The 12,071-nt window shown below is 39.0% G+C and overlaps 1 protein-coding gene across 7 annotated transcripts in view; it reads left to right on the forward strand.

Moving 5' to 3' along the window:
• LRRC49 (leucine rich repeat containing 49) overlaps positions 1 to 12,071 on the forward strand; it is a 138,346-nt gene that overhangs the window by 75,735 nt on the left and 50,540 nt on the right. For all 7 annotated transcript variants that reach the window (XR_002087059.2, XM_019477609.2, XM_006268804.4 and 4 more), the window contains one exon: positions 7,170 to 7,253. Coding sequence is in view for 6 of the 7 variants with exons in the window: in XM_019477609.2 (XP_019333154.1) it covers positions 7,170 to 7,253 (84 nt within the window). In the remaining variant the exon portion in view is untranslated. The remainder of the gene's footprint in view (positions 1 to 7,169; positions 7,254 to 12,071) is intronic.

Here is a 12,071-nt window from a genome sequence, read left to right on the forward strand (position 1 = left end):
AACAGCTTCACTCTAATCAATAACATGTCCAATTGATGGTATGTTGCTACATGTGATTTCTGTTAGTTCAGTTTCATTCCTTCATTAAAGACTTCTTTCTCCTTTTTAATTCAGAAATCTCTTGCTACTTAGAGATTGGAAAAATATATTTCTACATACGTTATCTTTCTATATAAGTTAACAAAGTACTTTAAAATGCAATCTCTGGCAAATAGAGGTAACTTCACTGCTTTTAAAAAGGGAGAGTCAGTAGCTGCTTGGCATCATGTATCAGCTGTTATGCTTCACCTGTTATATCTATCTGGTCCTGTAGCAAATGAACTTCATCACTTTAAATTTTTAACCCTGAAATAAACAGCATGAGAATTATAGTGGTTTGGTTACGCTTGTATCTATCCGTAGAGGAACGAGAAGACCTACCAGTTGCATTGTACTGTTTCCAGTCATTTGCATGTTTTGCATAGGGGTCTGTCCCTGCGACTGTGGTTGTTTGAGATTATTATGCTGTATTTTCAAAGTACAGACACTGACGCCCTTGGGTCAATGTATAGAAAATTGCCACCAACAAGACTTAAATTCCAGGATCCACTCTCTCTGCCTAGATATGCTTGAAGATAAGAGAGGCTTGGGGTGATTCAAGTTTTATAGAAACCATCACTTCCTGTGGGATGTAATGCTGTACTTTCTTTCACATGATACTTGCTCAAATAAAACACGCATCTTGTTTTTGGAAAGCAGAATGTAGGCACCTATACATGAGCATGGAGGCTGCTCTGACATGCTAGAATTCTAGCCTGTTGGAGCAAACTCGATTAATTGAGTCTGCTGGAGCGTGGCAATTGTTGCACTCCAGCACCCTCCTGCATCTTGTGTATCAGTGTCCCTGTGCTTAAAAATGGTTGAGCATTTGAACGAAAGTTTGTTGAGTCATGGCCAACTGTGTGACATGGAGTAAGTCCTCCTGCAAACATAGTGTCTAGGAAGTGTAGCATCAGGAATTTCCTGATATGCTAGACTGTTTCCTGGGATGCTGCACTTCTTGGATGCTCTGTGTTTTCAGAAGAACTTGCTCTATATCACACAAGGTTAGGTCCTGGACTCCTGCAGAGGGCAGTAGCAAGACTGTTATTTCCTCACTGGAAGTAGTTCTTTATATAAGTTGTTGTAAATATAGTGTTGTTTCCACATCACAGACTGTGAGTGGGTGACAAGTCCACCCTGTTATGCGATGCCGAAAATACAAAGAACAAAGGAATACTTGCCACACCAATGAGCCTGGCCCAGGGAAAAGCCGCGCCAAGAGCCCTGGATGGTAATTAGCTCGATCAGCTGGGAGAACTGGCTAGGCAGCAAATAAGGTGCTGTGGTTGGCCTCATAGCTGATCGGTGTGGGGAATTGAAAGGGGAGCTGAGCAGGCAGTTGGCATTGGCTGGGGAGAGAAATACCCAGGAAGAAACCCGGGGGGATGCGGGGAGATGGTGACAAGGGACTGACCAAGGGGACTTGGGGGAGAGAGTCCCAAAGATGACTTACCTGCGGAGGCAGGGAGACGCAGCGATTGCAACATCTAAGCCGATGAGTCCAAGTCTGGTGGATGTGGGCAGCCACTCTAGGGACCTGGAGGACAGGAGAGACAGGACTGAGAGTTTGTGTGAGTTTGAGGCATTGGCTTCCTGTGACTGCCCTGAAGGATATGGGCAGAGAACTTACGGGACAGTTGAGTTGGGACCCATGCAGGGAAGAACGGGGCAAGTTATCAGGAACAAGAAACCAGTCACCTAGAGGCTGATCAAGGCAGCCTAGGGGCTGAGACTCCCACATGTGTAAAATCATGACATCAAGTGTGGCGAGGGCAGGGTATGTGGATGGTGGAGCCCTGGGAAATGGAGCCAGCCTTCAAAGTTACAGAACTAACGTCAGCTGCCTTTCATAGGGCGGTATTCATCTTTGGTTCCTTTCTTTTCCATCTGAGTCATCATGGGCAAGTTCAAGGTGACTATCCAGTCCAGTGTAAAAGAGAGAGCAGTTTTACTTTAGGAGTACACGGCAAAGCTTCCACACAGACCTTGTCAGGATACTAAGCCAATAGCTCACTTGATGCTTCCGGCACTAGCTACAGTGCTTAGTTAACCATCTCACAACCATAGTTATTAACATGAGACTGTCCCTTCAGTTTGCTGAGCAGATGCAAATTGCAACCATCTTGCCACGTGTATGGCATGTACAGTATCTCTAGGTTTGTGCCTTTTCTAACAAAGTAAAGTTTCCCCTCCTAAAATACTCCAATTTTTTGGGACGAGGGGCTGATTTTTAGGGAAAAGGTATATGTTGTATATGAGAACATATAGTAATCGGGAGGTGCTGGCAGTACTTTTCCTTAGTATTGCCTTGCCAGTTATGTTCTGTACGTTGTAAAGTACACTTTGAACAGGTGAGGGTGGATATAATGCGGGCCATTGGAAAAGAGTGCAAGAATGCATAAGTATACCTGGTTGTGGTGGATTATGCTGCATGTTGCCCTGAGACCAGTTTTCTTATTCTCTGTGACAATTATAGCAATTGTGAAAGAGCTACAAAGTGTAGCATTATTGGTAAAATAGTGTCAGGCAACAAGATTTTTCTGATTCCAGGCAGTTCAGTGCTTTCAGTTTCCTCAAAAGAGAATTATTGGAAGATGTCTTCCTTATTCTGTGGTGAGCCAATCCATAATTAAAGGAACTACTGTCTTGTGATGGACATTGTGGCTGTTTACAGTTTCTGGTTCATCATATTCTTCAAATTGCCACAGGAGTGCTGTATTTTTTTATAGCTAATCAATATACCATATTTTCTCCCTGTTTTGGGAAGGTGGAATGAAGAAAAAAGATTTTTCCAGCATCTTCTGTCATGTAGCATAGGCTCACTACTGCTGGATGCTCTTGGGTGTATGCAGGAGGAGTAAAGTACTGTTCTCAGCATCACTCGCCCTCTTCCTGCTCCCACCAAAACTCAAGCTGTAACCATGTCACAGCCACTGCTGAAACGGCAGCAGATTTCTTTGGACTATGGAATTTGCGGGGGCTTTTCCATGAGCAGTGAAATATGAGCTGCTGCCGGTGGCATCTGCGGGTAGTTGCCGACTGTTGGTTGGCGCACCCCCCCGCCACCCGCCGACAGTGCTGCGGCGCCTGGGGGCTGCTCCCTGCTTGCTGCCGCCACGCTTCCACCACTGACAGCGCTGCTGCTGCCTGTGGGAGCTTGCCCTGCTGCCTCCCAGCCTCTGGGGGCATGTGGCATACATGCATGATACTGTTTTGTTTGGAGATGTGTGATGGCGTTTATGAAGCTTTCCCTCTTCCCTGCTTTCTTTGTTGGTCTCTTGAACATTAAGTACATAGGAAGCAAGGTAAGCTGATGCAAAGTTGAGCTTAAAACCTTAATTCTTGAGGGGCCTAAGAAGGCTAAGAAGAGGTTCCAGACTATAAAAACCTGGTAGGACAGTTTAAAAAAAATGAAAAAAAGAAAACCTTTTTTTTTTCCCCACAGGAGGTTTGTAGGGTAAGGCTGGACAATAGAGGAGCTCATCAATATGAATCCAGAGTTGCCAGGCCAGGGCCTTTGCTTAGAGCCCCATGCTCAATCAGGCATAATCTGTCTTTGATTACAGATAATCAAAAGCACAGAGAGATAATTTCTAAGTTTATTTGTTGAATTATGTGAAATTCAATGCATGAATCATCTTGCAAAATAGCCTTTGCTATGCAAACATATTTTAAAGTATACTACACCTGCCTCAGTTATCCTCGTATACTGTAGAAATAACTTTCTACAAGTACAGAAGTTTAATGGTTACACAGAGTACATCCCGTTTCTGTTTTGTTTCTTGCATTTTACATTAAAATTCCATCCATGTGCCAGCAATTAATATATCAAGATTTTCTTTGAGATTTTTTTTTTTGCGAGAGGTGTTTTATTTTCCATTTGAGGCCACACAGGTTTTTTTTTAAATCCGTAAGTTTCTTAAAAGTGAAAAGGGAAACATCTACTATTTTAAACCAGAGCTTTCTATTTTGGGGGAGAAGAAAAATCCTTTGTCTTTAGAAGTTAGCATTATATAAACATTCAAGAGGTATATGAAGTTTTAAAGAAGTTTTTTCCAAAATATGTGTTGGAGAAACTGTTCATAGTGAACATTTCTTTGTTACTTGGAAAATGTGTTCTAAAAATACTGTGCTATGAGAACTTGTGGACTTTTGTAAACAGGGCACATTTAACCAAATATGGCTATGCTGCTATATAAGATTGTTGTGACAAGAAACTTAAAAATCCTTGACTGTATGCTTTTATTTAGGAACAAATATCTGTTTTCTTCGTTGTTAAGTGATAATGTTGTCTGACAAATAGCTAATGCATGCTAATGCAGTTAATATTTTACAGAAAAGACCCTTTGCTGTCTCCTATTGGTTTCTATTACTGAGTGAAGTGGTTAAATAACTGAAACAACAGGAGGCACACAGCAGTTTATAATGATTAATATAAATCTTGGTTTCTGACTCTAACATGAGTTTGCTATCACAGCCTCACTCATTGGTCTTTTGTAATAAAAATATAAGTGCAAAATTAGTTGTCTACAAGAAGTACTTAAATGTTTTAGTTGTAATATTGAAACATAATGAAATGACATAAATGCTGTATAAGAAGAATACTTACCATATACTACAAGATCTTCAAAAATTTTAAATGTTTTAAAAATAGCAGATATGGTAATTTATCATCTTGATTATTTTCAGCCAAGGAAATGCTTATTTCTGCCCCTCGTTTTTCTTTTTAATATCAGTTTTGTGTTTTGTACTTTAGTATTTTTAATGATAGCTGGCATGAACTTTATAAAACTATACAAGAAAATTTAATATTTAAATATTGACAATTGTTATCTTAATACCAAAAAGAAGGAGAAACATAGTAGATAAGGCAATAGAACAGTTGATAAAGGGAAAAATTAGTATTCTTTTCTCAAACTTAATATGTCAAAGGCAAAACGAAGATCTATTAATAACTGACAACCTTCAATTGGTCCACAAATAAAATATATTATATTTGAGCCAGTATTTGTTGAGGAGGAAGTCATCAGACATTTTATTTTCTAGGCTTGTGCTCTTGAGGATTTTTTTTACCAAAACTTAATTTGGTGAGGACCTAAAGTAATCACAGTCCCATTAAGGACGATGGAAAAATTTGCATTGTAAGGGCCTGCACATTATGCTGTGAGCTGCATATATGCTGTGCATTCAGTTAAGAACAGCATAAAATTGTTGGGATAGCAGTCTGAATTTCCCCTTTACTCTGAAATTATTTCTGCTTGATGCTGTAGCCTGAAGTCTAAGGAAAAACAAACCCCAACCTCCTCTTCATTTTTAATTTGACTTATTTGGTCACAGAGATGAAAATCCATACTAAAAATTAGCACTAAAAGACATTCATTGAAGCAGTTGCAGCTGGTAAAATTAGGGGATGTTATGTGTTGCTAAAATTCTTTGCTGGAAAGAATCATGGGTGAGTAGGGAGAAAAAATGCTTAGAACAGTAGGTAATGGAAATAGTGTTTCTTTTGCTATTATCGGGCTTAAAAATACACGCAAAGGTTTAAGACCTGAGTTTCTCCCTTTTTTTTATTTCGTTGTGGTATCAAAAAATGTGAAAGATTTATTTTGTTTTAGTTACGTGTGTGGTTTTGGTTTTCATTTTAACCTAAAAAAAAAATCAGGAAGATGAAGTCCTGAGACATAAATAACAACGTGGTTGTGCACCTGGAGCAGCTGCCACATGCAGGGCAGCTTCTGGTTGCTGTGAGGCTCTGATTTGCCATTGTGTGGCAGTAGCCATTTTTTTTCCAAACCTCTCCTCCACCCCACAGTCAGCAACTGGGGCAGTCGCCTCATAACTGGGTCCTAGTAATGCTATTGTTGAAGTCTAATCTTGCTTGAATCTTGGAGATCCATTGGGAGTTCTCCAAAACATGGTTGTTATCAGTTGTATTACTTTACTTTAACTGATAGAGTGGGTTGAAAGTTTTATAATAGTTTTGTTTTATTTAAAATGTAAACTATTCAAATGATGATAATGTCTGATTATGCAATGCCTTCTACCTGTAGAGCTCAGAACTCTTTAAAAACATCACTAAAATAAAAACAACAACATTGTTCCTATTTAACTGATAAAGAAATTGAGACACAGGGAGGGAAGAAATTTGCCAAAGGTCAAGTGACAAAGTAGTGGCAGGCCAGGAATAGAAATCATCATATCTTCTGAATTCTGGGCCATTGTCCTACCCACTAGTTTAAATTATTTCCTTTTAGTAAGTAAGTAATATTGAATGCAAATATTTCTGTACTTTAACAATGAGAATGCTTTTTAAAAATAAAACACTGACTAAATACTGTTTTCTCTCTCTCTAACCTTAATTCTTCAAACAAATACAAGGGAACCACTGATTAATAATCTGGCCATTATAAGAAATATATAGAATGTAATCAGAAGGGGAGCAGTGGCAGCCTTAGTAAGAAAGTCCCCAAGTTAGCTTGGATAACACTTGCCATGCCTTCACTTCAGTCTAGCCAGCTAAACATAAGAAAACGGGTCTCCTTTGGTTTGAATATGCTCTGCTAAAGCCTATGCTCCTGTGTTTTCAGTGCTTTCTTTCCCCAGGCTGGATAAATATTGCATTTATGCAAATCCAAGATGCCTTTTGCAGGTGGCAAAGTGTGTGTGTGGGGTGGGGGACAGGCGGGCATCAGGCTGCTTGCCCCTGCCCCCCACTTGCTGCCCAACTGCCTCTCCTACCTCCTGTCCCCTTGCCACTGCTTTCCCCACTGCAATAGCGCTGGGAACAAATTTAAGATGACCCCCTCACCAATAATTACACACTATACATGGAAAATTATAACAAATGTATACATTTTCCATGTATAGAATCTAATTACTGGGGGGTCATCTACTTCCCCACCACCTTGTACTTGAATCCAAGATGAGGGGCTTCCCCCCTCCGTTAATGGGGGGGGGGGGACTTATCTTGGATTCAAGTAAATATAGTATATTTGTTTTTTGAACAGGATGTATGTTCTGTTTTTATAACTATATCAGCCTGTCAATTTCATTTTGCATAGTAAACTTGTCTTTATTTCTTCATGTAGGAAGAAGAAAGGCGTGTGGCATCTGTCGCAGCAAGAAAAGAGGAAGAGAAGAAGCGTGAAAGCAACAGACAGACCTTGCTAAAGGTATTTTATTGTCCTAACTGTAGTTGAGGTTAGATAAAATACTGTTAATGTAATTTATAGCAATACTGAACATGTTAATGTCTGTCAGTAATTTATTCCCAGATATATACATTTTTATGTATTTCCCATTTAGACTAAGCGCTAGCCTGGGGGGTGTTTTGCAGTTGGTTTTTGTTGTTGTTGTTGTTGTTGTTGAAACTGTTCCAATGTGTATTTAAAAAGAATTCATAGGAGCTGTGATGGGAACCATGGTGCCCCCTGTCCTAGGAGAATGCTCTTACTTTCAAATTATATTCACCTCCTGCTGAACCCCATTAATATTTTATTTAAACAAAGTAGAACAGCTTCAGCAGGAGAGATGATTCAAGAACACTGTTTAGGCCAGTGATTTGAGCCTTTCCACATGTGAGACCCAAATTCAAGGGTTTAATGGCACTGCCATCTTTTCTGTTATGTGAATGGTTCTGTGCCTCTGAATTTAGAACCATATTTCCAAATTTAATTTATTTTTTATTACTATACCTGAAAACAAAATGATTTGTTCTGGATTGAATGAAAGGTTTTATTCAATTTGGAATAATACCAAAATGATTTGGTTTTGAGGGAACTCAAAACAATTTTTATTCACTTCAGCACACAAACTGAAGAAAATGTAGACTGTGCTCTATGGCGCTGTCTCTAAGTACGAGGGGTCAGAAATCCAACAGTTTGGAGTCTAAAGAAACTGCAATAACTGTAGCTACAAGGTAGAAATGGAGGGGTGTGGGGGGATGTAATTAGACACCAATAAAACCAAGAGGGAAAATGAAGAATTTTGCCAGTAGGTGCTGCATAATGAAATTGATAGGCTAGAAAAAAAATGGGGGTGAAAGTGTAATTTATGGAGTCTAAGAATATATTAAATGTATATTATTTGTATACATCTTACCAACTAGATGATTTATTTCTTAGTAATTAAGTTTTTAAAAATTCTATGCTATATTTATTCTATTGTTTCTATCTTTAAAATCAGTACTTCATTATATTTATCTTTGTACCATGGAAAATATACATTTTAAGTTTGTTTTTAAAATTGTTTTATATTAATTCTTTTTATTAAAGTGAGGAGAAATAGACGCAGATGCCCACAAACCTGACTGATATGTTTGCCTTCCTATTCAGTGAAAAAGAATTTAGTGACATTTTTATGAAAGTGTGATCTGCTTTTGTTTCTGGTCCTGAAGCTTTGAAGCATGTTTCCTTGTAGTAAGAGAGACTTGTTTGTCTTGATGCCCTAGATCTTTCTCAAACCACTTTACCAGTGAAAATTCCCATTGGAGGAATGAGGGCATGTATTATTCATGTGTAATGCTGTGCTCGCTCAAGCTTGAACAGGAAATTGAAGGTTTTATACTTTAGTGGAGGTTTCTTTCTTCTCTTTAAAAGGATAAAACAGCATAACAACCAACTGTGGTTACCTTTTAGTTGCTTCAAAAAAAAAAAAAAAGATTCTTCCCTCTCCTATGGAAATATCCATGCTTTCCTTTCATGTTCAGATTCTACTTTCTGTTTCCTGTCTTCTTGGAAAGCCTCACAGAATTCTTCACTTCTCGATCAGGGTGCTGTGGTGCACTTGGGTGCCTTGAGATCCTTTCAAGGGTCCTGTGGGGTGCCATGCAATGTTAACACTGTTAGGTTTGCAAACATGATTCACAAAATAAACCCAGAATTTTCAGATAGTTCAGAATGTCTTAACACTATGATTTCCTATTATGACTTCTCTGAGTTCTTTGCAACAGAAGAATTACTGTATTATTTTTGGCATTTTCCAAGGGTGCCTTGAGTCTGTTCAGGAATGCCTTGAATTTTGAAAAGGTCGAGGACCACTGATCTAGGAGCTTGTGTAGGCAAGAGCTCTCTTTCAGCAGAGACTAAACTGAGTATTTCCTGAAATAAAATGAATAATTGCCATCAAAGCCTTTTAAATATATGAACTAGATATAATTTTTTGTTAGGACATTTTAGTTTTTATGTTGGGCAGCTCCACAGCTGAGTCTTAAGCTACGTACAAGCATTCATTTCTAGTGGTGGAAAACGTCCACCACTAGGAATGGGCATTCAGCATGGAACAATCCCATATCCCTTTGTGTTTTCCTGAGGCTGGGGTGGTCCTGGTTTGGGAAGGAGTAGGCTGCTCCAGTCTTCCTACTTGCAGAGTGGGGGGGGACTGGAGCAGAAGGGGAAAGACCCCTGCCTGCTTCTGACTTTGAAGGACTTTGGCGTGAGAAGTGGATAGGGGATTAGAGCAATGCTCCCTCTGCTGAACTCCTGGTGCGCAGTGACCAAGGAGACTGAGTAGCACTGTAAGCCCACTACCCACTCCTCATGCTGGGGACTTTTATGTGTAAGGAGCTGTTTGGGAGTAGCTGGTGACAACCCTCCCCTCTTGCACTACAGAAGGGGTGGGAGCAACTGCCCCCCATGCCTTTTCCAAACTGGGGTGACCCCCATTCCAGAAGGCCTGGGAGCCTTTTCCTGCAGCTCTTTTCCTCTTAGTCCCTGAAAGGAATTAAGCTTCAAATAAAATATAAAAAAGTTCATTCTCCTAGGGAAAATCTCTCCTGGGAGTGACTTCTACCTGGTTGGAGTTAGGTTATTTTTCTCCCAGAGCTGCCATTTTTATTTTGTGAGAAAAAGCTGGAATGTCAGTACGCTATGGTTTCTCCTTGGAGAGCAGTGGTTCTCCCAGTAGAAATGGAGCATCTGTATGTGGCCTCAAGAAGATAGAGCAGTGCAGAAGATCAAGTAGAAGAGCATAACATAGCTCCACGTGGCTGGGATGCCTCAAAAGTAGCAGGTTAAGTAAGTCTCCTAATCTTAAAGCAACTCATTCACTCCTTAGCATGTCCCCTGCCCCCTAGTTTCCCTGCTCTGAAGCCAGTAGAAGGTCATCCAACACCAAGGCCTACACCTATGCTGTTTTTAACTCGCTTCATTCTGCTGATGCAAAGTTCAACATGTAGTACTCATGAACGCTTATTGTGCAACCATGAAGGGACCACACTTCAGTGAGGCATGGCAGGCCATGTGCTTGCCCTTAGCCCTTTTCCAGAGTCCTTAGACAGGGTTTCTTGTCGGATTTCTTAGCATGGGTGTTTGTCTTTATGAAAGAAGATGCCATTCTATTCCGAGTTTTTGCCTGTTCCTCATCTATGATTAGCCTAAATAAAGAATTTAGACTGGTCATTTTCTTTTCTTCCTTATTGCTAGTCTCCTTCCCCATGGTTCATCTTGGAAACAGTGTCTGAACAGCTCTCTTTCTCCACCCTCCAAACGAAAGAAAGAAACAAAAACAGCCCATAGAAGCATCTTCAAAGGAGACTACAGCGTGCTTGTAATCTAAATACATTTCTGAAAAAATAATTATTTTCCTCTTTAGTCCTTTTCTTTCATAGAAACAGCCTGTTTAATGAAAGTTCTTGTTGTTTTAAATCCAAATTGAAATAGATTATTTTAAATTCTGATTCCCAAGTCCAAGGTTTTCTTTTAGCAATGAAGAAATTTAAATGAATTCAAAATTTTCAAGTAGTTCATCTTAAGAACAGTAGGAAAAAACAGTAAAGTTCAAGCATACTTCAGTTACTATTTATCTCTGGTTATTTCCCCAGAATTCCTTCTTAATGTCTTTCAATCACTTTTATGTCAATAGAATGTTTTTGTCCTTAATGCTGTTTTGTTTGACTTTATTGTGTTTGATTTTTGGGGAATTAACTCATGAGATTAAAAAAAAAAAAATCACTTTAAAATTCTATAATATAGTTGCAAGGAATATGTAATAGGACCTTTCTTGTGACTGGAAATTCAAAGATTTTTTTTTTTTTAAAGGCTTTGATCCCAGTATCTATAGAGTCTTGTTAGGAAAATTAGTTGGATTTCAGTACTCTAAAGTCTTCGATTGGTAATGATCTTTTGTAATGCTCTTCATTTCCATATGGGAGCAGCAATGACCACTAAGTTTCATGAGCTGTATATTGTTCTTTTTTTAATTCCATCTGTTTATAGGCACTTAACACTTTTTGAAGCTTTCAATCTTTGGGCGAAATTTTGTAATCTTATTATGGACTGTATGTATGTATGTATGCATTTCAGCAAAGCTTTCGCTCTCTCTCTCCTTCTATATATATCCTCATTCCAAAAACTCATGCAACTTTTAGCCAGAAATAAATTTGGAGTGAAAAACACCCTCATTGATCAAAGTGCCTTCAAATGTTTTACTGTGTTGGATTTGACCTAGTTATGATCTGTTGGAAGTTAGCACTTGCATAGTATCTTTCATGCAGGGTTTTCTGTTAAGGTCCTAGAACAAGGAGTTAAGTGGGTTTTTTTTTTTCTTTTCCTTTTGGAAAGCATTTTCAAATCTCTCTCCACATTATTTCCACATGATGTGTTGTGTGACTCTTTAATATTGTTTGATATATTCCTTTTTCTTACTTTTCCAAAAGGAATCAAATTTCATGGCCATATGCAGTACTGTTTGCCGTCATAATAGGATGTGATACTACACTGATGAAAATATTTTCGTAGCTTTTTATTATTCAGGCTTCCACCAGTACTGTGACCTCTGGGGTCTGTTCTGGTACTTCATAACAAAAGGCCACTTTCCGTTCTTGGGTGCAGTTTTTCCTTTGACTCTCTTTTTACTCACGGTGCCTGGTCAGTAAGTTGTTGTTATGTACATACTGGTTTTTGAAAAGTGTGTATGATGCACTTGTTTATCTCATTTTTCATAGTGAAGGACAAATGAACTACTTAGCTTTTTGCTGCCTAGTGTACCTGCTT

This window comes from Alligator mississippiensis, chromosome 11 (genome assembly GCF_030867095.1).
Source record: "Alligator mississippiensis isolate rAllMis1 chromosome 11, rAllMis1, whole genome shotgun sequence".
In the NCBI taxonomy this organism is placed as follows: domain Eukaryota; kingdom Metazoa; phylum Chordata; order Crocodylia; family Alligatoridae; genus Alligator; species Alligator mississippiensis.